A 24145-nucleotide genomic window follows, 5' to 3' on the forward strand; every position below is an offset into this window, starting at 1 on the left:
GCTATAATTGGTCAGATAGCTTACAGAAGAATACAAGTACTCATGTGAGCAAATTTTTACAGGACTTAGAGCCTGAAATCAATTATAAATGCATTTGGGTTAATGTGAATGCTCGTGGTCAAACTGGTACCTCTTCTCAGCAATCCTTGTCCACATCTGTTCCCTGCATAGGGAAAGGGAAGGATTTGGGTTAAAATGTTTATGCATTGCTGCTCTTCTCCACTGCTTTTTCTACTTCCTGCACTGCTTTGCACATTTTTTAGCTCTAAATTCCCTCACACAGAAGTTCCAGATGCAGTCTTTGAAAAGTTCTTCATGAAGGAACCCTGTGATTGTTCAGCTGCTTTGCCATCTTCTCTGGGGGTGCACAGAGAACTTGGCATGAGGCAGGAGGCACCCAAGGTAAGACTGGCTGAAGTGAAACACTGAAATTAAGCTTCAGGCTTGGATTACCCATGTGTCCTGTGCAGTGTGAAACACCCTTCTCCCTTTGATTGCTGTGGGATTTGAATATAATCAAATAATCTGGCACAACAGAGACTGAAATACTAAAAAAAAACCTTATAAAACTTTCTTGATATGTATTACATAGCCATCATCAGTGTCCCAAGGAATCAGGCAAACCAGGAAATATCAACATTGGTTGTTTAGAAATGTTTTTTCAGAATTCACTTGTCTAGTCTGGCTCAATTATTTTTCCCTCTCAAATCTGCAATTCCAAAGACAAATTGTGATGCATGCACATTTGGTAAACTCTGAGGGATTAGAGAGAAATTGCATTAGGGGGGCATTTCTGCAACTGGTTTCTTTGGCCTTGCCACCAGAGCAAGTTTGGAGAAGAATTGAGATTACTTACCAACACAGAGACTGAACTGCAGCCTGAAAATAAAGTAAATGTATTTGAATTTCATAATTCATATGAAAGGAATGGTGCCTTGATGTGTGATAGCCCAGTATTTCCAGGAAGGTCAAGCACCAGAGGAATGGGACAAATTTAAAAAATCAGATGTTTTGATTTTTCTAAATTTCTTCCTATTTGCATATTCATTTCAAAGTCACTGCCTAAGACTGTATTATAAACAAAATGGCAATTGAAGAGATAGTTTTGATGTGATGCACATCCTACTTGCACCGCAGGAATGAAGATGAAAAGGACATTTCTTTTGAGTGCCACATCTTAGTACAGTTTTGTAATTATGCTTCACAGACAATATTAACAATTCTTATTAAATACAGGATATCATCTTGAAATGAATACCAGACTTTTAGGAAGGGCTTTGTAACAAACATTTCAAAAATCTGATTTTACTTTGAGTTAGCTTTCAAAATCCAGTCCAGATATATGTAAAGAATATAGAACGTAAATATATTTTCTAAAGTACTACAGTATGTGAAATTTATAAATTGTTACATGCTTTCCTTTCCTAAAGCAGCTGGGTGAAGCTTAGTCTCAGATCAGATAGAATCTTTTAGATAAATCATTTATGACTAGATGACTTCTTATCCAAAAGTCAAATATGTGATCATTTACAGAGGTCACTGGCTGTATTCTGCTCTGTGTTCCATAATCAGCTGAAATAAACCCCAAAAGTCCCTCCTGAATGTATGCTCACAGGGTCACAGTATAATAAAATACTGCTCAAATTGTGCTTCAGACAAGGAATGCTTTCCCCAAAAGTGCTCTGCTCTCAGGGACAGGACTGTCAATATGCATTGCAGTGCAAATGGCAAGTATAAAGTCCAGCATTTGGAAGGGGAGTGCCCTGCCCATTTAGTGGCAAAAAGCCCTGCTGAGACACACATTTAACCATTTAAGTGACTTTTACAATGTATATTCTATACTCTCTTACAGAGTCTAGCTGGGACTTACAACCAAGGCACCTTTTTGACACAGAGGAAAATACAAATACACAAAGAAAATGCTGAAAATCTTGGGAATATTTTCTGAACAGATACAAGCTGATGCTGTGGGATAGTGAAGAAATGCTATCAGATTCTATAGAAATATCTCAGAATATCTTACCTGTGATAATGCAGCCTCCACAGTAACATCATAACCATATTGTCAAAAAAAAAGGTGGTAGAAGTACACCATCATGAGAATGCAATAGATGTTCTGTATAAAACTTTACAGAAAGGAATGAAGTTTTATTTTCCTCTGAAGTTCACTACAAGAAGCAGAGGATCAATCAGTACATCCACCTCTGCTCTGGGTAAGCTCCCCTGTATGCCTCAGATAATCTGGAAGGAAGTGCTTCATGAAAATATTGGCAAAACAACTGACTAAATAAGGAAAAAATGCAAAATTGGCAACCTGTAATGAAGACTATTAGATAAACTGAAGTGCAATGACTATTATCAAGCAATTAAGTGGCTGCTCCTGTAGCTGTTCCTTTGCTTGGCTGCTTTGTTGAAAGTGATATCATGGAGTCACCACTCTGCTTTGAATTACAGGTTATTACTGGCTGGGTGGAAGAAATGCTGCCACCAGGACAGGTGCCAGCAAGGCAGGGCTGGGCAATTCCCATCACACTGGGCAGTAATGAGCACCTGTCATGCTCTCCCAGAAGCAAAATACAGCTGCTTGATGAAAATGCTGACATCAAGTAATCCTGAAGTGTTCTGTAGCATTATAAAGGACAGGAGATCATCTTCCAGCCCCATGGGACTGCTCCAGGAACTGCTCAGAGGGAGTTTCTCTGCCTTTGGTTGAAGAAGCAGAACAAGAGTCACTCACACACTCAGGCTGTGGACTTGGACACCAGGACCAAGAGAGGTTGGAGAACAGTGAAGGCCGCGGCTCATCTCCAAATTCCAGGTCCTGCCTGGAAGGACAGAGCACTTTTCCCCACCGTGATCCTAGTTTCTTCCAAGATTATACCATCAACATGTTTTGTCAAGTTGCACCTTAAAAGGTGACACTCTACAAGCTCTAAAGAGCAGAAGAGAATAAGAAGTGGTTCATAAAATACCAATTTCCAAGTTACTGATTTTAGCAGAAGAACCAAGTGCCATGTGCCCTTTTCTCCCCTGTTCTCTATAGAATCTTAGTTCATATTCCTCTGCCTGGTCCCATGTCTCTGCTGTCAGTATATCCTTGTGTTCTTCACTGCGGGCAAACATCCACACTGTCAGTGCCATTTTCAAAAGTCTTCATATTTTTTATTTAAATTGAGGAAAATAATGTAGCGCTGAAGTAGTACCTTGATCATGAAAAATAAAGACAATAATATCACCAGGGCAACAAGTCACAAGGTTTGCCTGATCAAGTACTTAAAATGAACAGCTCAAAACTAATCTTAACCTTAAATATCTTTTAAAATGGCTTTTAAATAATGCCATATTCTAAATAAACCGGAAGAATCAAGGTCAATTGACAGACTACTATGGAGCTTGAAAGACAGGGTTAAATTTATCAGATGTTTTGCTCATGGTGCCTAGATTAATAGCTATCTTCAGAATGATACTGCTTTAAGCAGTCATGGACAAATATACATTGGCTTAGCTGTTGTGACATATCTTTAGTCCTAAGGAAATGATGAATTAGCTAAGTACTCTTTAAGATAAGTGTCATATAGGGGCTAACCAAGATCCCTTCTCTCATTCTTAAACACACTTTACTGATGACATGTGTGTGTACATACACTAAAGAAATCCTTGGAGATATTTCAGGTGAGAGCTTCAAACAACATCCACCTACATTCCTCCTTGAGCTATGAGGAATTTGAGGACCTAATATTGCTACAATTATAAACTCCAGCCTAATCTTCTAATCTTCTCAGAGGTAAGGAGTGCTATTCAGGAGCAGGTGTGGCCCCAGGCAATGACACATGATTGTGACCATGTCAGGAGTGGGTATCAGACTGCTCCATGCCTACAGAAAGTCTGTGGAGCCCTTTCCTCTCTTCTCCTTCTTCCCAGCTCATGGTCTGCTGCTCTGCTGTCAGTAAAATCAATCTCCTGAGAATCCTGAGAATGAGTGCAGCACAGCAATCACACCAACACCACCAAATATGCCAGCAGAAAATGGGGCTTAATAGCCTCCTCAGGTAGGAGACCTGCCTCCTAAGGCCCGAGGGGGTGTGTTCAAAGAGCAGAGATCCCAGTGAGATCCCTCACCCCTACAGCTCCTGCTGGGCTGCTCCTCCAGCCCTTTGCAGCTGCACTTGGGACTGAAGCACAGCCCCGAGGCATGGAGAGCAGGACTGGCTGTTCCACTGTTCCATGGATGTAGATGGGCTCTGGAGAAGAGCCTTGTGCTGTCCTTGTCCCACTGTCCCCCATGCTGGCCCCTCTGCAGCCATGGCCTTCCTTGTGCCACCACTCTGCAGCTCTCTGGGGAGGAACCAGGACACCTGGGCTGGAGTCAGTGTGACAAAACTCCCTGCCTGATCATCTCTGGAAAATGAAGTCTCTGTGTGCCTTTTTGTGTGTGTGTATTGGGCAAAGTTATGTTCAGGGCACTCAGAAGAAACATGTAAGAGCCCTCCAGAGTTTATGGGAGGTGCCTTTGGCCTCAGTGAAAGAAGGGACTGGTAGCATTAGGAGAGGGTAAGTACTCTGTTGTTAAGGAGCGGTGGTGGGATTGTTTATTTTTCCTCCCATAAACGTTTTTTTTTAAGGTTCTAATGGAAACAAAGCAAAGTATTATTCCTCTAAAAGCACTATTCTTTAAGTAAACCAGACTCACTACTTGAAACATTCCAATGACATATGGTGGCAGCAGGGGGATGGCCGAGATGTGGACGGGCGAGGTATCACCGAGATAAAGCCCCACACACAGAGCCAGAGGTACGAGGTGTGAGCAGAGGGACACGTGCCCCAGAGAGAGCCAGGACAGGAGAGAAAACAGCACATTCTTCCAGGGGTGTAGATTTATCCCTTTGATAGTTAGCTTCAACAAACTTACCGTTCCAGAGACCAAATTATAAAATGTCAGAATGCTCCCACAGCCCCTCTAACTCCTGAGGTCCAGAGGTACAGACAGCTTTCCCACATCCTGTTGGCTGCAGGGGACTCATGTCCTCCTTGAACACCTTCACTGCCATCAGCCCCTGCCCCTCAGCTCACTGAGCTCAGTGTGCCAGAGTCAGGGCAGGGCACAAGTGCCGCAAGTGACACCAGCCTGCCAGAACAGCCCTCATTGCTGTGGGGCACCAAAACACAGCCTTCCCTGCCCTTGGGAGAGGGCATTTGCTGACCATCTTCCACCTGGCTGAGCTCAGGGCAGGGGAGCCCCATGCTGCAATAGATGTTCATCCCGTTGGCATCCTGTTCAATAGCTTTTAGTTACTTCTGTTTTGTTTTTCTTTTTTTAAATTATTTTCTCATCTCTTTATTTTCCTCCTCCCAGAACACATGTCTTGTACCTGCGCTGTGGTTTCTGCAGTGGCACTGGGGTATATTAGACCTCAAAAGAAGGAAATGGAAAGAACCCACCTGAGTTTTGCACAGCTGTCTTTGTCCAGCTGATAATGCAGACAAATTTGGGCTGTTTGCTATGCAGTTCATTACTCGTAATGATAAATTGGTATAGTTATCATCAATTTAAATGTAAAGTGGTATATTTTTTTTCTACAGGCTTTGCAGGTTTGGAGATTGGTGTATTCACCTGAACTTGTCACCCTTCATTACCCTGTAAACTTTCCTCTCTTGCCTGCTGCCTCTTATTTGCATCTCACTGCATCTAAATTATGTCTTCATCTGGTAAAGATGAATGCTAATCTAGACTCTTATTTCTTCCTCTCTAGTGGTTTTTGCTGCTCCCAAATATGCTGGTGTCTTTCAACATCATGAATTTGGGATTTGAGAGATGGAAAAGGAACAGGGTGGGGGTACATCCATACATGGACACACATCCATACTTTTTTCTTGGTCTTCTAGTCTCTCAACTTGTCAAAGTCTGTTCAGAATTTAGGCAGGCTAGAAAAACAGAATTATTGTCTAAAAAGAGAGTTTCAAATCCTGTTTCTTGCGTCTACTGGATGAGAATTTGGAAAATAACACTTACTGCAAGATTTGGCATAAAATTATCATCTTTGGCATTTCTTTTGTAGTTTAGCCATCTTTTGGACGATGGGGTGGTCTATAAAAAAAACCCAACAGCATGTTTTTGAGAAAGAAAGTGGCCTTGAGAAAGTATATATGTGATTTCAAGGCAGTTACATCTATATCCCTGGGAGCTTAAAATAAAGTTATTCCTGAAGCAGATGGTCTGGTGGGCAGAGTGCAGGTTACATGTTCACAGTGATGTGACATCTCTGCTCTGTCAAATGGGCATTGGGGTATGACCCTCACCTGAAAAAGCAGATTCACTGCAATGACACCAGAGCAGCTGGACATGGGCACAATGGCTCAGTGTGAGATGTGTCATCATTCCCACACCACATACCCAAATTCCATCATGAGCTAAAAGACACATAGGAAAACACCTCCTTTCCTTGCAAGTTCTGTTTCTTAAATGGGTTCTTCATGGGGAACAGCCTGCGATTGGCCAAGGTGGAAAGGTGTAAATCACACAGCACCACACAGGCGTGCAAGGTTTTGATGTGACCACTCCTTTGTTAAAATGCATTACCCTGCAGAAAAATGGCAGAAACACATTGAAAAGACCAGAAATTATTTACTTCTGCCCTACAGAGAATTGCACAGCTCTAACAGACCTAAATCTCTAAAATCCTTTAGTGCTTCTTTTTGAGGTTCTGCTGTTTATGCATTCAATGATACCGTCACACTTCTTATGACATTACTCTGAGAATTTAATTTTTTTTCTCCAGAAAACTCTTCAATGTTGGCAGTAAAGCCAGACAGATCAACTGTCTGGTTACCTTCAGAGCTCCATCACTGACAAACCTGGAAAACAAAACCTTGGGCAGCATGAATGCCTGTAACGCTGTCAATACTTCTCCCTCCTGCCCCCTCTAGCTTCACCCAGCTGTTTTAAATAGCGAGGACAAATTAAAATTCTTAAAGCCTTGCAGGATGTTTGGATTTCTGCCCTTTATTTCCACTTATACGCGCCATAGCTTGAAAATTTGCCTGTGATTTATAAATTCCCTCTTCAGTTCTCTTTTTAAAGGCAGCAAATAGGAATCCCGGCAAAGAAAGTGATCTGGTGTTGGCTTCCCCACTGCCAAGCTGCCGCTCAGCCCTGCCCGTGCGGATCATCCCGGGCTTGGCGTTTTCCTGTGCCCGATGACATTGTGCAATTACATGATGATAAACATCGTTCGGGAATACAAATGCGAGAGGTAAACAGCTCGGGGCTTTTTATTAGTTTATTTCAGGTGATCTTTCTTGTTTTACTGCACAGCTCCTCCCCTTTTTACAGTTTTCTGCTATTCTTTACTAATTCTAGTTATTTGAGAAATGACCTTTAACCTGCGCCGTTTGCAGACTCCTAAAGGGGATAATTGAAATGCCACAGTAAACCAAAGGCAATAAAATATTATTTACTAGGCATAAAACTAAGGTTGGTCTTCTTAAAGAAACGAACAGCCCCCTTATTCCTTCCCCCTCCCCGGACCTGGTGCTACACCTAATTTATAAATTCCTCACCAGGCGTCCCGAGGAATGAACAGCAGCCCGGGCAGCGAGGATTCCTAATGGAAAGGCTCTTTGGGTATTAGGGAGTACAGAAAGCAGCCGGGAGCGATGCTGCCCCGCCGGGGCGCTCAGGTGTCGCAGAGTGCGGGGCTGCTCCCCTGCCCGCCGTGCCCCGAGGGGGCTCCGTTCCTGTTCCGTGCCCCGAGGGGGCTCCGCTCCCGTTCCGTGCCCTGAGGGGTTCCCGTTCAACGCCCCGAGGGGCTCCGCTCCCGTTCCGTGCCCTGAGGGGGCTCCGCTCCCGTTCCACGCCCCGAGGGGCTCCGTTCCAGTTCCTGCCGCTCCGAGGGGCTCCGCTCCCATTCCGCGCCTCTCTCGGCGGCCCCTGCAGCGCGGCTCCCCCCGGCCGGGTTCGGGGCCCCGCCATAGCCACGGAGGGGTGGCCCGGGGGCGCAGGGCCGAGGGGAGCCGTGGCCATCGCGGCGCGTCTGGCGGGAGCAGCCGGAGCTGCGCTTACCTGGCGGGCAGCGCCCCGGCGGGGCGGGCGAGCTCTCGGCTCGGGGGCAGGTGGGCTGGGGCCGGCCGCGATGTGATTTGTCCCCCATCGGCCTCCTGAAGGGATTTTGTTTGCACTGGAATGGCTTTGAGGGAGTGAATGCATTTATTGATAGCGGAGTTGTTCTCGCAGGCTAGTTGGATTTCCCAGGGCTGCTTTGATAATGCGCCCCCTCCCCCGCCTCCCCCCGTGGACCCGCAGTTGCAGACGGATGCAGGGAAACACTGCGGAGTTACGGCGTGGCTGGGGGAACGCTCCCATTTCCTGTGCTCGGGTGCACACGGGACGGGAGAGGTGCAATAAAAACCCGAGGGCTGCAGAGCAGGGAAAGAGCGGGGAGGTGCAAAGGGCCCGCGAAGCCCCTCTCCCCTGTAGCTCTCATTGGGTCTTACTTGATTTAATTCAAACAGTTTTGTCAACAACTTGCCAAATTTACAGCGCCAAAAAGCCGCTGCAGGAGGAGGAACACGAGCCGTCGAGCTCGCTCGGTCCCCTTTGGCAGGCGGCACTCTCCGCGCCTCGGAGCATGCGACAAGCGGGGCCGGTCCCCGGGCCGCCGGCAGGGACGCTGGGCAGCGCTCGGCGCGGCCATGTGCGCCGCACATTGTGTGCACACGTGTGCGAGCGGGAGCGCCGCGGGGCCGGCCTGCAGAGCCCGGCAGCGTGTACATGGGTGTACATGTGCGTGTGTGGGTGCACACAGGTTTGCACGGGTGTACGTGTGCCCCCATCCCGGCCCGGGATGAGCAGCCGGCGGTGCTGGAGGGGCCGTGCACCCCCGCACGCACCGCGCCGGCCGGGATGGGCGCACGGGGCACTGCTTTGCAGGAGGAGTTTGCCCTCACGGGGCTTCACCCCGAGACCGGGCCGGTGATGCGGGGCCGGGCCGGGCACTCGCACGGGGGGCGCTCCCCGCCCCGGGGCCGGCGGGGTCCCGCTCGCTGCCGTACAGCTTTAAAATCCAGCCCCGTCTGCAATAGGCCGGCCCTGGGCGCATGCGCTGCCGAGAAAGTTTTCCAGCTGCCGTTGGCTCTCTTAACTTTTTTTTTTTCTTTTCCTTCTTTTTTTTCTTTTTTTTTTTTTTTTTTTTTTTTTTTCCCTCTTTCGCAGTTTTAAGCAGCGGGGTGAAGAGGAGCGAGGGAGAGACGCGGGGGGAGCGGGGCCGGCTGCAGCGGCGGGGGCAGAGCCCCACGGAGGAAGGGTCGGCTGCCGCGACGCCGCCTGCCCCGGCTTGCTCTCCCGGCGCTTCTCCCGCTCCCCGGCGCTGGGCGCCTCTGGCACCGATGGATTGGGGGAGCCGCAGCTCCTGAAGCCCGGACTGCTCCCCTCCCCCTGCCCCTGCTCGCCTTGCAGGATCAGTCGCCCCGTAAGACAGGCAAACGCGTGCACAGCCCCCCTCCCCCTTCCCGCTTGTGCAGAAACTTCTTTTTCTGTTTGGGCTTTTTCTTCTCAGTGTAAAATGGAGGGAGCCGGCCCCGGGATGGCTCTGCGGCGGCGGACCCCCAGCTCTGCACCGCCCAGCCTTTAAGCAAGTGAAGAGGGGCGGGCAGGGGGAGCCCTGCACCCGCTCGGCTCCATCGTCCCCCTCTTGCGGGCCGGTCCGCGCCGTGCGGAGGGGGCGGTCGGCGGCCCGAGCGCCGGCGGAGCCGGGTGGGAGCGCGGGGAGCCCCGCGGCGGCACCACCTGGGCTGGTGGGACGGATCGTCGCCCGCGGCGCTTTCGCTGCCTCTTGTGAAGATTTTTATTTGCTTCCGCACAATCACGCCCACGGGCGCTGTGTGCGTGTGTTGGGTTGGCTTTTTTTTTTTGGTCTTTTTTTTTTGGCTTTTTTTTTTTTTTTTTACGTCCTTCTTCTTCTGCTGGTGGAAAGCCCTAATTACTGCGATTGCTGATGGACCTTGGAAAGAAGGCTGCACTGGTGCCCCGCTCCGCAGTCGGACACGCTCTGTTTGCGCCGGACAGGGCGGCCGCTCGCCCGCCGCCTCCCGCCAGCTCCGCGGGCCCCCGCGCTGCCCCGGCCGCGGCTCGGGACGATACTGCCTGGCTCCTGCGAGCCAGGATTTTACTTTCGTCTCGCCGTTTCTCCTCCCGCTCCGCTTGGATTACTTGGCTGCTCCCTCTCGGTGATCCCGCGCGATGGAGGTGAGTCCGCGGGCGCTCCGCGCCGCAGGGGCCGCGGGCGCGCAGGGTGGGCTGCGCTCGGCGAGGTGCGGGGCGGCCTCTCCTGCCCTCCTCGGCCAGCGCCGGGTGCTGCTGCCTCTCCGCTCTCACCCGCCGCGGAGAGTTCTGCTCCCCACTTGGGAAAAGCTCTGGTATTTTCTGCTTTTCCTTCTCTTTTTAAATTTCCCCCCGAAGAGAGAGGCTGCCCGCCGCAGGGACACTTGCTGGGCTCGCTCTGCCCGCCGCGTCCCGGTGCATCTTTCTGGCAGCGGCTCCTAACGCGAGTTTAAAGACATCTTTCCAAACTTCCCAAAGTTTCCCGAGGAGGATCGCTATGGAGGAGCCCAACGTCGGCGCTAATGGTGGCCTGTACCTTTAAGGAGAACTGGCTGGGGGCCAGCGGAGGACCCGGAGTCAGCCCCCCCCCCCTTCCCCCCCCTCATTTAATTTTATTCTCAGTTTCTGGAGATTATCACTCTGCATCTGCAGCGGGTCCCGCCAGGGTCAGCGCGGAGGAGCGCGGCTCCTCGGGGTCCCCTTGGCGCTGCGAGGACTCCATGTTGGAAAGGCTGTTGGCTTTTTGTTGTTTGTTTGTTTTTAATTGTCAATTGTATGGTAAATGGGCTGCGCTCGGAGGGTCACGGGGAGTTCAGCGGGGCCGAGGAGCGAGGCTGTCCCCGGGCGCCGAGGGAAGGACACGATGTGCCTTCACCCCCGGGAAAACAGCCCCTCTGCGCCTCCGCTGGGGAGAGCTGGGCCGGGACCCGACCCGTGCCTTTCCCTGCAAACGTGAGACGTGCTCTGGCTCCTCCAAATGGCTGTGGAGGCGCAGCGGGGAGCGGGGGGCGGCCGGGGGGTCCCCGCGGAGCCGCTGCGCCTCCCGCGGTTTACAGCCCCCCGGAGCCGGGCTCTGGATGCCGCCTGCCCGCTGGTAGTGCTCCTGGAAAACCAGATGCCTTCGCAGGCTTTCCAGACACCCCGTGTAAAACAGGATCAGAGGCGATCCCGCGGTGCAGGATCTGTAAAAGCCTCTCTTTTCATCTCGGCAAGGAGCGCGGGCTCCGCATGGGGTGCGTTAAATACCAAAACCCAATCTCCGCGGCCCTACAAAGTTGAGCGCGGTGCCTCACACTCCCCATCTCCAGTGCTCCGTGCTGCTGGGCAGTCTGACTTTTTTGACTTTTTTTTTTTCTTTTCTTTTTTCTTTTCTTTTTTTTTTTTTTTTTTTTTTTTACTATGGGCTTTTTGTGTGTGTTGTTTCTGGTGGTACCTTGTCAGCTGCTGCGTGCAGAAGGGCCGGGCTGGCAGGGCCGGGCTGTTCGCGGCCCCGGGCGCAGGTGTCCCCTCCGCAGCCTCGCAGCCGGCGCGGTGCGCGCAGCGCAGGGGCGATGGCAGCGGCGCGGAGCTGCCGTCGGAGGGGCAGAGCCGCCGAGCGAGGCCGCCCCCTGTTGGGAGCGAGCCGCCACCGCCGGCCCGGGGGCTCCGAGCTCGGGGGCGCCCCGGCCTTGTGGGGACAGAGCGCTTTGACCCTGCCGGCCGCGTCCTGCTGCGGGGACAGCGCCCCGCTCCCGGCTCTGCCCCGCTCCCGGCTCTGCCCCGCCGGCAGCTCGGCGTGCCCGGGCTGGCTGCTGGGCCGGGCTGATGCACAGCTGTCGGCGTCCCGCATGGGAACCGGCGTCTCCGACCTCCTCGGGCTGGGCTCGGGCACTTTCGTGGCGCTCCTTTGTGACTGTCATTGTTTCAAGAAGTAACACGCTGAAAAGAGCCCGGCGCGTTGCGCGCTGTCGGGTGTCGCGGCTTGCCCCGCGCACTCCTCGCTTCGCCTCGTCCCTCGCTCAGCGCGCCCTCGGCGTTCGCACCTTTGCCGGGACCGAGCCCCCGTGGGACGGGCGGGCTCTTTCTGCTGCGGGAGACCGGCCTCGTTTACCCACCCCCAGCAGCGGGGATGTGAGGGGCTCATCTCCCGCGGCAGGGGATGGATGTTTAACCCGCAGGGCGCGGGGAGGCTTCGCCCCCGGGCTGCGGCCCCCGAGCGGTGTCGGGGAGCGGCCCGTGGGGGTCCCCGCGCTGCCGCAGCTCCCCCGCGTGTGCCCGGGCAGGTTCCGTGTCCGCCCCGCTGCCAGCGCTCCGCTCCTGCCGGCCCTTCGCAAACAGAAATAAATTAGAATTAAGAACACCTTCAATTCAGCGTTAAGGGCCTTTGGAGAATGAATAGGGAATAGGGAGCCCCCAAGTGTCGAAATGTCCTTTTTTTTTCTTCTTCTTTTTTTTTTTTTTTTTTCCCTTCCGAGGGGAGGGGAGATCAACCCCAGGAATGGCTCTGGGGAGAGAGTGAGAGAGTCCCGTGTGAGGACCAGACGGTGATCGCGGGACCTGTCGGGGGAAGCCTTTGACTTCCAGGACGGCAGCCCGGTTGTTGCAGGGTCCGGGTCGGGACGCGGAGCTGCCCCTTGTCGCTCCTGGTACCTCCCCGGCCCGGTGCCGGCCCCGGGGCTGCCGTCGGGGCAGTGCCCGCGGTGCCAGCGCGGAGCTCGGCGGTCGCGGCGGGCGGGAGCCCCGAGGCTGCGCCGCGATGTTTTAGGGGCCGACGGAGCAGGGCAAGGAGCGGCCGCATCATCGCGGGGCGGGAGCCCTCGGGCCCCCGCGGAACCGACCCCTCGAGGCGCCGGCCCCCTCCCTGTCGGGCTCGCTGTGCGAACCTGCGGCCGCCTTTAGCCAGCCGCGAGCCTTCCGTGTCCCCGCCGCGGGCTGCCATGGGGTAATGCCCGCGGGTCGCTGCGCCCCGGGGCAGCGGGGACGGCTCCGGTGTCCGTGCCGTGCCGTGCCGTGGCGGGGCGGGGTGCGAGCGGCGGGGCCGGGGCGCAGGGACGGGCGGGCGCCCCGGGAAGGCGGTGTCCGAGGGGTGGGGGCTGCGGGGTGGGCTCTGCCCGGTGCCGCGGGAGCTGCGCCTGTGTCTGGCACCAGAGCCTCGGCGCGGAGAAGGGCCGGCGAGGCAGAGTCAAGTTAAAAGGGGCCCGGAGACTTCCGTTGTTTAAACTTGAATGCTCGAAAATGGTCTGAGAAGCAATAAACAATCTGATCCTTTTTCTCCCCCCTCCAGAAATCCAGTGCAGTATTAATCCACGGAGGTGCTGTGGGGACAGTTGGCAGTACAATGGCTTCTCAGTACCTCGTAGTGGCTCTGGCCGTTTTCTCCTCTTTTACCCAGGTTGTAATAGAAGCCAGCTCTTGGTGGTAAGCATCTCGTATCGACTTGCTTTTGGAAGGGGTGTCAAGATTTGCTTGCTTCAATGTCTCTGTGCTTCTTCTGTACTTTGTTTCTGCGGGAGTGCGGCCGGAGCGAGGCAGCAGGGGAGAAGTTCTTGTCGGAATATGTTGAGTAGAACGGGTCTGTCGAGTGAGGGTAAATGTGCGACATCTCGTCTAGTAAAACACAGTTTTTAGAATGCTGTCTGGTGGATTCTCTATGAATTTTATCATCTTTAAATCACTATAATTGTTTTTCTTTTAAAAGAGATGCTTCAACTCCCTTACATTAGATGGTTTGCATGTACAAGAGAAAATGCTGATTTGCAAGGAAAAACTTAAAGTTTCAGTTTGAAGTTTTCTGTCACTGAAATGTTTGCAAATATATTTCGTTACAAAGGAGTACGTTTAAATTCCTGCTTTGGCAAATTATCTGTATAGTGTACAATGTTGAGAGTTCTTGAAATAGGTGTTTCTCTGCTTTTTCCAGTGATGCGTTTTGGATTAATAGCTACTTTTTAATTGAAATGTATCATGTGAAGAGCACTTTAAGAATGAAGAAAACAAAGTTGATTTTGTTTAGAATGAATACACTTGCCTGTATGTTTCTGTGTTGTCATTTGGAAGAAGCTAAACTAGTCTGTAGCAAGTTTCTACTTCTGGCTTGCTAAAGGTTTCCCTATATTTGTTTATAAGAGATCAGACTGAAAAACCCAGACTTAAGTATAAAATATGTGTTAAGACAAATTGGGATTTGGAGAGCTTTTTTCATTTTTGCTTTATTTATTTTCCTGGCCTTGCAATTGTTTGGAGCTTCTGGTTTTTTTACTGTGTCAATTTAAGCTGGTAAAAGACTGCCTAGATGCAAGTCTTCCAAGTCTGTGTCGTGCTTCAGTCTCTAATGTATGGTGATAACCACATGGGTGGAAACCGGTAACTTCTGTCCTGTTCTTAAAACAAAAGTTTCATATTTAAGTGCCTGGGGTTTTCCTCACTTGTTAACAAAAACAGGAGTTGTATACTCGCGTATAAGATATGAGTCTTGGATTTATAGATTTTTAAAAAATTGCTTTATTTTATTTTGAAGTCTTCTGTTTATTAATGCAACTCTTTCTTTGTGCAGGTCTTTAGGGATGAACCCCATGAACCCCATGAACCCCGTTCAGATGTCAGAGGTGTACATTATAGGCGCCCAGCCCCTGTGCAGCCAGCTAGCAGGGCTTTCCCAAGGACAGAAGAAGCTCTGCCAGTTGTATCAGGACCATATGCAGTTCATTGGAGAGGGTGCAAAGACGGGCATTAAGGAGTGCCAGTATCAATTCAGACACAGAAGATGGAATTGCAGCACTGTGGACAACAACTCTGTTTTTGGCAGAGTCATGCAGATAGGTAGGAAGCAACGTCTTTATGATTAAGCTCTTGTCTGAGGATATGTATGGCACACACTGTTCTGCACTTGAATCTCTTGCCAGGTTCTTGCTGAGTACTGTATACAATCAAGTGTTTCTAAAAGTTGGCAAAGGAGCTGGATTATTTTTAGCTGGAGGTGATTTCCCACCACTGTCCAGCCATATGTCTTGGAAAACAAAGCAGGAATATATATTTGCATATGGGAATAGGGGAGAGAGAAAAATGAGGCCCTGAAATCTCTTTTTTAGAGAACCTGAGACAAAACGAAGGCAACCTACAAGAATTAAAACCAGCAGCGTCTTGTAAAATTAAAGATGTCCATGTCTAGTTCCAAAGTTAGCAGCTGGATAATAAATCGCTCTTGGTCCAGAGGTTAACTGAAAATTGCTGCTCTGTCGATTAGTGTTTATAGGCAATTCCTCCTTGCTTATTTCCAGATACAGTGGTTTTTTTTCTCTTTTTTTAAGGAAAACAGATTTATTTTTAAATTACTGTAGCAGGGTAATTTTCATGAGATGAGTTCTATCATGGTAAAATGTGTGATTCTCCTTGTAACTGACATTTGATGGAATCATGTCCATGGTGAGAGAGAGATTTTTGTTTAAACCTTGTCACAATTTGGTGGGCACCCAACCCTTCCCCTGTCAGATCCTCTCTGAAATGGCCTTCAGTGCTCATGTGCTGCCTGACTTCATAAGCATTTGAGGACCTCATAGTACTTTAAAATCCTTGGCAAAATTTTAACCAGTGCTGTTGAAGGGGTCCATGGTGAAACCTTCCTCTGACTTTCTCAAGGCAGATTGCTGATTTTGTGTAATCAACTGAAAAATGCCTACTTTTCTGGGTGACATTTGTGATGCTTTAAGTAGTGAGCAGTTCACTGGCAAATGCAGCACTGCTTTTTAGTTGGGGTTGTAAAGCAAAGCTTTTATGGCAGTGTTTTTCTGTCCTGCTTTAGAAAAAGGAAAAGTTTTAAAATTGGTTTCAGTCTGGGTTTGTCTGTAAATGGGCTGACTCCACTTAAAGTTGAAGGAATGCATCAATTCACATTTGGTCTGAGTTTTTGTTAAAAGAAGTTGGTATTTGGAGATTGTCAGACAAATAGAAAAAAATCTATTGCATGAAAGTACCGAATTGGAATATTTGATTTTAGATAAACAACCTTCCCTAGGCTTTTTAAAGCACAGTATTAACCCTCCATAGAGTTTGGGATTTTTTTTACCTTACCCAAGCCTAAAAGTCTAAAAACATGAAAGCAAGCTTCTTCTGTACACCTCTCTGTTCTAGTCGAAAAAATGTCAGAAAATTAATCTGTTTAAAATTTAGGCCTTCATTCTTCAGCCCTTATTTATTATCCAAGCAAGTGAAAATTAGCTCAGGGGGACTGTTGGTGTGAAGGAGTGCACAGGATGGGGCCCGTGATTTGTGGTGTCAGTCTCTGGAATCGATATTTCTGCCCTCCCCAAGTGTGACAGATCTATTTAAAGGTGGCTCCTTTCAAGTTAAATAACTTTGCCGCACCCTTTTGCTGGATATGACTGTATTAGCTGATGTCTACACAGCAATTCATCATGTAATTAAGCCACTTATTCTAATTGCAGATGGAAGCAGGGTTAATAGCCATATTCAGGACTGAGAGCATGAAGAGTGTGTTCAGTGAGAGGAAGAAGGAGGTGTAGCAGCTGTAGTATTTCGTGCTGACCCTCAGTAATGCCCAGCTGGTGTTCCTCTGTGTGGAGGGAAGAGTGGACGCTTTCAGAGCCTGGTCCCACTGACTCCAGCCTGCCGTGGGCTGTGTGCTGGGCTGTCAGGTGCCCTTGCTGCCAGCAGTGCAGGGTGCAGGCTCTGAGTGCCCATTGTTTGGGAGGCTTTGCCTCGTGCCCTTGATTGCGCCCCAGAGAGTTCCCGGGCACGGCACAGCCACGGCCCCGTGTGTCAATGGACAGTCTTTCTTCCAGGATTTACCCTGCAGTTAGCTAAAGCTGTACAAATAAACCTGCCCTTGGGTTTGGAAACTTGCTCTGTGGCTTATTGAACTGTAAAGTTTTAGGGCCTGTGTTCTGCTCTGCTCTCCTCGGGTGCTGGTTCCCAGGTCAGGCCACGGTGCTTGCTGCCGTCTCCCGGCTTTGTGGCCAGCCCTGTGCAGGCTGCACATGGGCTTTGCTAAGTGCTAACAGGAAACAAAATCACTGGATCCTCCCCCTACAGCTCCGTGTGGTTGGGGTCCAGCTTGTTCTGCCTTCAGCCTGATGTTGAATGCTTTTAAAATGCAGGACAAAGAACATTTTGTATCTTATATTCAGGTATAAAAAAAAAAAAAAAGGTTCTGTTCTTGCAGACTTATTCAGATGGAGTGTAAAGCTCAGCGCCCTGCTCTGTGGGTGGCTTCCTACAGTGTGTGTATATTGAACAGTTCCATTTCTATGTTTTATATATATGGGAGAGAGGGGACTCGAACGTGTTTGGAATGTGTGTTTGCTTGCCATGGCTACAATAGAGAGAAATCCTGGACTGTGGGAAAAGACAGATATGTTTGACAGTGAAGGAAAGCACAGTTGTGCCTAAAGACTGAAAAAAGAAGGGAAAAAAAGAAAACTCAGAGTAACTCATCCATGTGGAGCCATCACTCTTAATGTGTTCCTGGGGTCGATGACTTGAGGCAGTGTTGGCTTGAAGTGCACTTCAGCAGCTGATGCTATTTTATAATTTGCCTAAATGCTCAAGGAGGGAACTTGCAGGGCAACTCTCCTTCCTGTACCCAAGCCTTTCCTTCTCCTTCCCACTGAGAGTAAGTTCTTTAAAATTTGTTCCAGGTTAATAATGAAAACGAGTCAAAAATAGTCAGCTTTATGAGTTTAAATCCCACAATAAGGGGCAATGTTAACCATGAGAAAGCATGAGTTAACTAAACATGCAAAAGAACAAAACTGGAATGGAAGAGGCGAGTCCTGTGGTCCAAAGCAGACCACGTTTCTTTCCTCTCAACATAGTGGAAATTTTGCTTAAGGAATTAATCCAAAAATGTGTGTTACAGAGCAAAGGGGAACATTAAAATCTGTATGAGGTTCCCCCTGCTATAGTTTGCAGTAGATGCAAGGCTTAAGTCACCACATAAAGCCAATGTTTTTTTAACTGAAAACTGAAAACTCCTGTAACCCTTTGTACCCACAATTCTTGTAGATACTTCCAAGAGCAGGTGTCTGTGAGTATAGACCATTGTAAGGTAGCAAAATGCTTCTGATCTTTAAGTCTCATCTTTCCTAACATAAGATTTCTGATTTTTCCCGTTTAAACCCAGCATCTAGTACTAAAATCAATCCAGTGGATGACAGCTGTTGTATTAACAAAGCTGCTCTGATCATGGTGTCATCTTGATGTTAAATATGAACCAGACTTCAAATTATTTATGTTTCAGAAGTGCTTGAAAGCTCCTATTAGATTTGACCTGTCATGATACATCTTGTACAAAGAGATTCTGCCTAAAATGTTGCTGTCTAAATATATATGATTTGCCCAAAACACAGCCTCCTAACATCCTAGTTTTTAAAGGTCATGATGTTCCCTAAGTAAAATCACGTAAAACGAAGACTAAAAACTAGCTTGATCTATTGATTAGACTAAAGATTAGGAATAAAACTTAAATCATATAAACAGAAAAAAAAATATTTAGTCTATTCTTAGTCATTCCAAGAATCTTTCTTGGAAACGACCCATTGGGATGCTGTCTCTTAAGGAGAAAAACAAACTTCAAGTGTTGCTCTCTGGTGCAAGTTTTGTGTTTGTCTATCTGCAAGCTCCGCTAGTTGTACTCAGAACTTGTGGCACCCTTGGAAAAGTGATTGGGGAAGTCAGACACTTAATGAGGTGGGATCTGATACTGTCAATAGGATGGTATGTGGCCATGTCTTACATTATGGGTATTGTAACTTTTTCTTAACGAAAGCTGGAAACTTGGGGTTTTCCATTTCCATTTAAGGGCACCAGATGCAGGAGAAAACCTTCAAGGCCACCTCGTGCCAAGGGTTTTTTCTTCCCTGTAATTTGTAAAAATGATTGTCCATGGGCTCCCTTGCCATATTCACAAGAGCTGAAGTGGTGGATAATAACCAGCACAGGTTGTTGTTAGCTTTAAATAGTCTCCTCCAGAAGTGTCTGGCTAATGTGTAGGGTGAAAAGTTGTGTGTTATTCTGCTGCACGCTTCTTTTGATACTAGGAGACTTCATAAATTGCTTGAACTTTAAATAAATTGGAATAAGTGGGTGAAGTGCATCAATCACATTTGAAAAGTAGTAATTTAAGAACCAGACTTTTAAAAGATGTATTTAACATCTCTTTCTTCTGAAGGACAGGGAGCCTGTTACCCTTCCCTCCCCTCACACGCAGGCATGGCTGCTTTGTCCCCGCTGGCCTCATGGCCCTGACCCACCTCCACTCTGCACTTTCATCCAGGTGCTCACCAGCATGAAAGAGAAGTGATTTCTGCTCTTGACAGACTGTGTGTGCTCTCATGGCTTGGCTTGGCTTGGTTTGGCTTGGCTCTTTCAGAATGAGGATGTTTTGGGCAGCATGGTTCAGGTTACTCTGCTTTTTACCATGCGAGTGAACTTGGTGGCTCTGGAGAGCCTTGGTCCTGCTGGCCCATCAGGGGATAATCACAGGGGAGGGAGTGGTGGCTGTGCCCTAACCCCGCTTGTGTCTCCGTGCAGGCAGCCGGGAGACGGCGTTCACCTACGCGGTGAGCGCGGCCGGCGTGGTCAACGCCATGAGCCGCGCGTGCCGGGAGGGCGAGCTGTCCTCGTGCGGCTGCAGCCGCGCCGCGCGGCCCAAGGACCTGCCCCGGGACTGGCTGTGGGGCGGCTGCGGCGACAACATCGAGTACGGCTACCGCTTCGCCAAGGAGTTCGTGGACGCGCGCGAGCGCGAGCGCGTTTACCAACGGGGCTCCTACGAGAGCGCGCGCATCATGATGAACCTGCACAACAACGAGGCCGGCAGAAGAGTGAGTGTCTGTGCCACAGCGTGTCCCCCCACGCTCCTCCTCGTCCCTTCTTTTTGGGGAGAACGTGGTTCAGCGGGGCACAGAGCAGCCACCGTGGCTTGTCGTTGGTTTGGTGCTCAAAACGAGAAAACGGCAAACACGGGGTGTGGGTGGGTGGGGAGTGCATGGGTTGGTGTTGCTTTTGGTTGTCTGACAGTCCTGTTGCTTTCCTCACAGGGGAGGCTGGGACCAAAGCGTGTTGTGTTTCCCTCTGTATTGTTTCATGAAAAGTGCCCTGCTCGCTCTGGGTTCTCTGTAGAACGGAATTTTATTAGTTGGTATTTCCAACCAGGGCAGTATGTGTTGGAAGGAAGAGGGATGTGCTGGGCTTCCCAGGCTGGAGTTGTGCCACAAGATTGTTCTGACTTTTTTTCTTTTCCTGGTTTAAGAGTATGGGAAAAGCTTCTCTTTGCTATTAGAAAACATGGCCTTCTGTGGTTGAACATGTCTTCATGGTTTCTTTAATCTCAAAAATGCTTTAAATGAATGGGTGTAAACTTTTTTTTAATAGTCTGAATATGAAGAGCCAAAATCATTATTTTCCTAGAGCTTGAAGTGCCAACAATAGTCAGCTGAGACTTTGCACTTGTGCTCTAAGGTGAAGAAGGATGAAAGATAATTGAAAATTAATAGTATTTAAATGTAAGAGGAGGGTGTCTGAGAGCAATGGACAGGCCAATTACTATTAGGAAGAAGAAAAATGACACTTTCACAGTTGCTTACAGAGACTTGAGGAGTTTTTTCCTTCCTCAGCCTCATCTGTGCAGTGCCATTTGGCAGTGTTAAGACTCTGTAACTGCTGGGTGGAAGCTGTCTACAGTATCATCTAATGTGTCAGACCCCAGGATTTTTGGGGCAGTGTCAACACTGACTCTTATTTTATTTGTACAGGGCAAATGACTGAGGTTTCCCTGCCAAAGCTTTGTAAAGAGGATATTGCTATGCAGCTCTGACTCCCACCCATAGGTGTTTGGGGGTTTCTTGTTGGATTAAGTCTCTCTTCCAGAGCAGTATTTGGGATAGGAGGAGGATGCCGAGCCAAGAGTAGACAATCAGCTGCAGCTGAGCCAGGAGCAAGAGGAATCTTAACTCTTTCCCTAATTGCAGCCTCAAGCAGAGATCAATAGGGACAGTAACTCAGATAGAAAATAAGGAGATGTTTTACATTTCTCAATGAAACAGCAAAATCCTTTGCTGGCGTGAGAGCAAATTCCTAAAATTTGAGTGCAGCCTGAGCGATGCTGCTGTCTGGGCTGTGTGTGCTGTTGTGGCTGTCTCTGCTGTGGGGAGAGGCTGGTGAGACTCTCCTCTTCCTCCTCTTCCTCCTCTTCCTCCTCTTCCTCCTCTTCCTCCTCTTCCTCCTCTTCCTCATCCTCCTCGCTCTTTGGGGTGCTGGGGGTGCATGGGTGTGTCAGCTGACTCGTCATTCTCACTGAATAGGAGGAGGGGAGAGGATGCTAAGGTGAATACTGTGGAGGGGCTGGTGGGAATGCGACGGAGGGCAGGAGATGAGGGATATAAATGCTCTTGCAGCCGTGCTAGGCTTTGATCATGGTTCCTGCTTCTCTCCCCGACTCTGCAGACGGTGTACAACCTGGCTGACGTGGCCTGTAAGTGCCACGGCGTCTCCGGCTCGTGCAGCCTCAAGACCTGCTGGCTGCAGCTCGCCGACTTCCGCAAGGTGGGCGACGCCCTGAAGGAGAAATACGACAGCGCCGCCGCCATGAAGCTCAACAGCCGGGGCAAGCTGGTGCAGGTGAACAGCCGCTTCAACGCGCCCACCATCCACGACCTGGTGTACATCGACCCCAGCCCCGACTACTGCGTGCGCAACGAGAGCACCGGCTCCCTGGGCACCCAGGGCCGCCTGTGCAATAAGACCTCGGAGGGCATGGACGGCTGTGAACTCATGTGCTGCGGCCGGGGCTACGACCAGTTCAAGACGGTGCAGCGAGAGCGCTGCCACTGCAAGTTCCACTGGTGCTGCTATGTGAAATGCAAGTTGTGCACAGAGATCGTGGACCAGTTTGTGTGCAAATAGGGCACGGACGAGGTGGGAGGAGCTGCAGCCTCCTGCCAGCAAAGGGGTGCAGGCCCCTCTCCCTTTCAGCAGGACTATCTCCACTTTATTTATAGAGTCCAAGGAGTTTTCGTCTTCTTTTAAGAAAATTAAAAAAAAAAAAAAAGAAAAAAAAAAAAGGGTGGGGAAGGAAAAGAAAAAAAGAAAGAAAAAAGAAAAATATAAAGGTTGCAAAGAGAAGTGCCTGGAAACCCTCTCTGCGTCCATCCCAGAACTGTGTGAGGCTCATATTTTTGGCAATAACGGGGGAGAATCTGAGAATATTTATTTTACAAAGTTAAAAAAAAAAAATTGACTTTTCTTAAAAACAATACAGTAGTTTGAGGGGAAAAGCCAACATATCCTAATTTAGATCCATGGAACGTAATACACGTGCAGTAGACAGAGCAACTATGTAATGTGCTTGGGGTGTTAGAGCCATCCTTATGGATGTGAGGAACACACAGAGCTGTCCATGACTTTTAGGTTCAGACACTAGGAGTTCCTAGAGTAGGGTGTATAAAACTGTTCAGTGCATGTAGGGCTCTGTAAATAAGGGGTATGTTCATCACAAGGGCAAAGAGCAAAGGATCAGACAGGCTTCAACTGCGCTATCCCCAAGTCACCGGGGCTGGTTCCAGAACCGAGCAAGACAGGAAAAAAAAAAACCCAGAAAAAAAAAAAAATCTGCCTTGGTGAATAATAAAGGTATTCTTCAAGGCAGAGCTTGGCCTCATCAGCTCATTGTGACGTTCGGGTGTCTCGTGTGTCCCGGCGGGCGTGGAGCAGCCCGGGGCAGGCTGCCCGCAGCACTGGGGCTGGGCAATGCTCACACACAGCTTTGCTTTCCCAGCCTGCAAAGCCCATGCAAAGGAGAGTTCCCCACATTTGAAAATGCCTTAAAATGGTGTAAGAGCTGGCTGTCTTTCAAAACACAGCTTGACAAATAACTCCTCTAATTTTATGTGAGAAAATAAATCATTAGATATCCGCTCTTGGAATGACTGATTTTTATTTTTTTCGCAGATTTTGGGAACGCTTTCACTCAAGGAGACAGTAGTTTCATATTTTAATAACATTAACTGACTATTATAGTTCAATGAAATGTTGCAGCAATACCAAATTTATCATCCTATGTCTTTAATACACATGCTTTAGATAATATACTGCAGATATACACTATACAACTGTTCAGACTATACTCGAGCAGTTACTTATATATGGGAGAGCTGTGGTCTCTGGTGTCTGCTACTTCAAAGCTTTTTGTACTTATATATTTTAATGATTTAGGAAAAAAATAAAACATCTAAATTAAAGGGGCAGTTCATCCCTTATTTTCTTTTTCAGATCTCTTCAGGTGTTTAGATTGATTCTAAGCTTTTGGTGGGTTTTTATTTTTAATTATTATTTTTTAAAGAACTTGTAACGTTCAGAAGTTTTAAGGATAATCACAAAGAAGTAAGCCTCTTCCCAATTTCAGGACTTCCTTGGGTGGTTGGTAGAGGCAGCACCCTGCACTTGAATTGATGCCAGTCTGGAGATCACTTCTATTCCACTCTCACATTAAGGGCATTATTGATAATTGCTGAAAGGAGACACCTTCCAACTCCAAAATGTGCTGCATTCGGCCCTTGCTTTTCAGTTTTTGAACAGAGAATTGTTATTTGTCAAACAAAACGTGTTCCTCCCCTGCTGTGTAGTTACACAGGATTTCATCTTTGGTTCAGATGCCACTTTCCAACTCAGTCCCATCCTACAAGAAAATGGTTTTGAAGATACCAAGTGAAGAAAACCTTTCACTTTAGCCTAGTTGTACTAAAGCCTTGACTTTTCACAAGCCTTTAAGTTGTATCATTAAATTCGTCTTGATCATTTATCAGCTTCTTAATGGCGCTTTATTGCTCTTAATTTATTGTACAAGGACATATTTACCCCTCATCTTCAGATGTTTGAAAAGAATATCTTTAAAGTAAGAGAAATAAATAAAGCACTAATTCATTGAATATGTCACTTTGGTTTTTATTGTACAAAAACCATGATCTTTTTTTCATTTGCTGAATCACCTCATGTTCCTTTTTAGTGACTTCTGTCTGAGCAGAATTGAATCTCATGATCCTAGCTATTAAAACCCTA

At 48.6% G+C, this 24145-nt stretch overlaps 1 protein-coding gene across 1 annotated transcript; it reads left to right on the plus strand.

Moving 5' to 3' along the window:
• The first annotated feature begins 10118 nt into the window (after positions 1–10118).
• Positions 10119–22091, plus strand: WNT5A (Wnt family member 5A). The gene is made up of 5 exons (XM_054280926.1): positions 10119–10240; positions 13359–13492; positions 14628–14893; positions 19622–19914; positions 21536–22091. The coding sequence occupies exons 1-5, from the start codon at positions 10235–10237 to the stop codon at positions 21992–21994; spliced, it is 1158 nt and encodes a 385-aa protein (XP_054136901.1). The 5' UTR covers positions 10119–10234; the 3' UTR covers positions 21995–22091.
• The last annotated feature ends 2054 nt before the right edge of the window (positions 22092–24145 follow it).

This window comes from Melozone crissalis, unplaced genomic scaffold (genome assembly GCF_028551555.1).
Source record: "Melozone crissalis strain CALT ecotype California unplaced genomic scaffold, PUWL_Pcris_2 ptg000029l_1, whole genome shotgun sequence".
NCBI lineage: Eukaryota > Metazoa > Chordata > Aves > Passeriformes > Passerellidae > Melozone > Melozone crissalis.

Bases quoted from the DNA above. Each gene is read 5' to 3' on its own strand.
- WNT5A (XM_054280926.1), top strand. The intron at 14,894-19,621 runs GTAGGAAGCAAC...GTCTCCGTGCAG, and splicing joins TGGCAGAGTCATGCAGATAG to GCAGCCGGGAGACGGCGTTC. The intron at 19,915-21,535 runs GTGAGTGTCTGT...CCGACTCTGCAG, and splicing joins ACAACGAGGCCGGCAGAAGA to ACGGTGTACAACCTGGCTGA.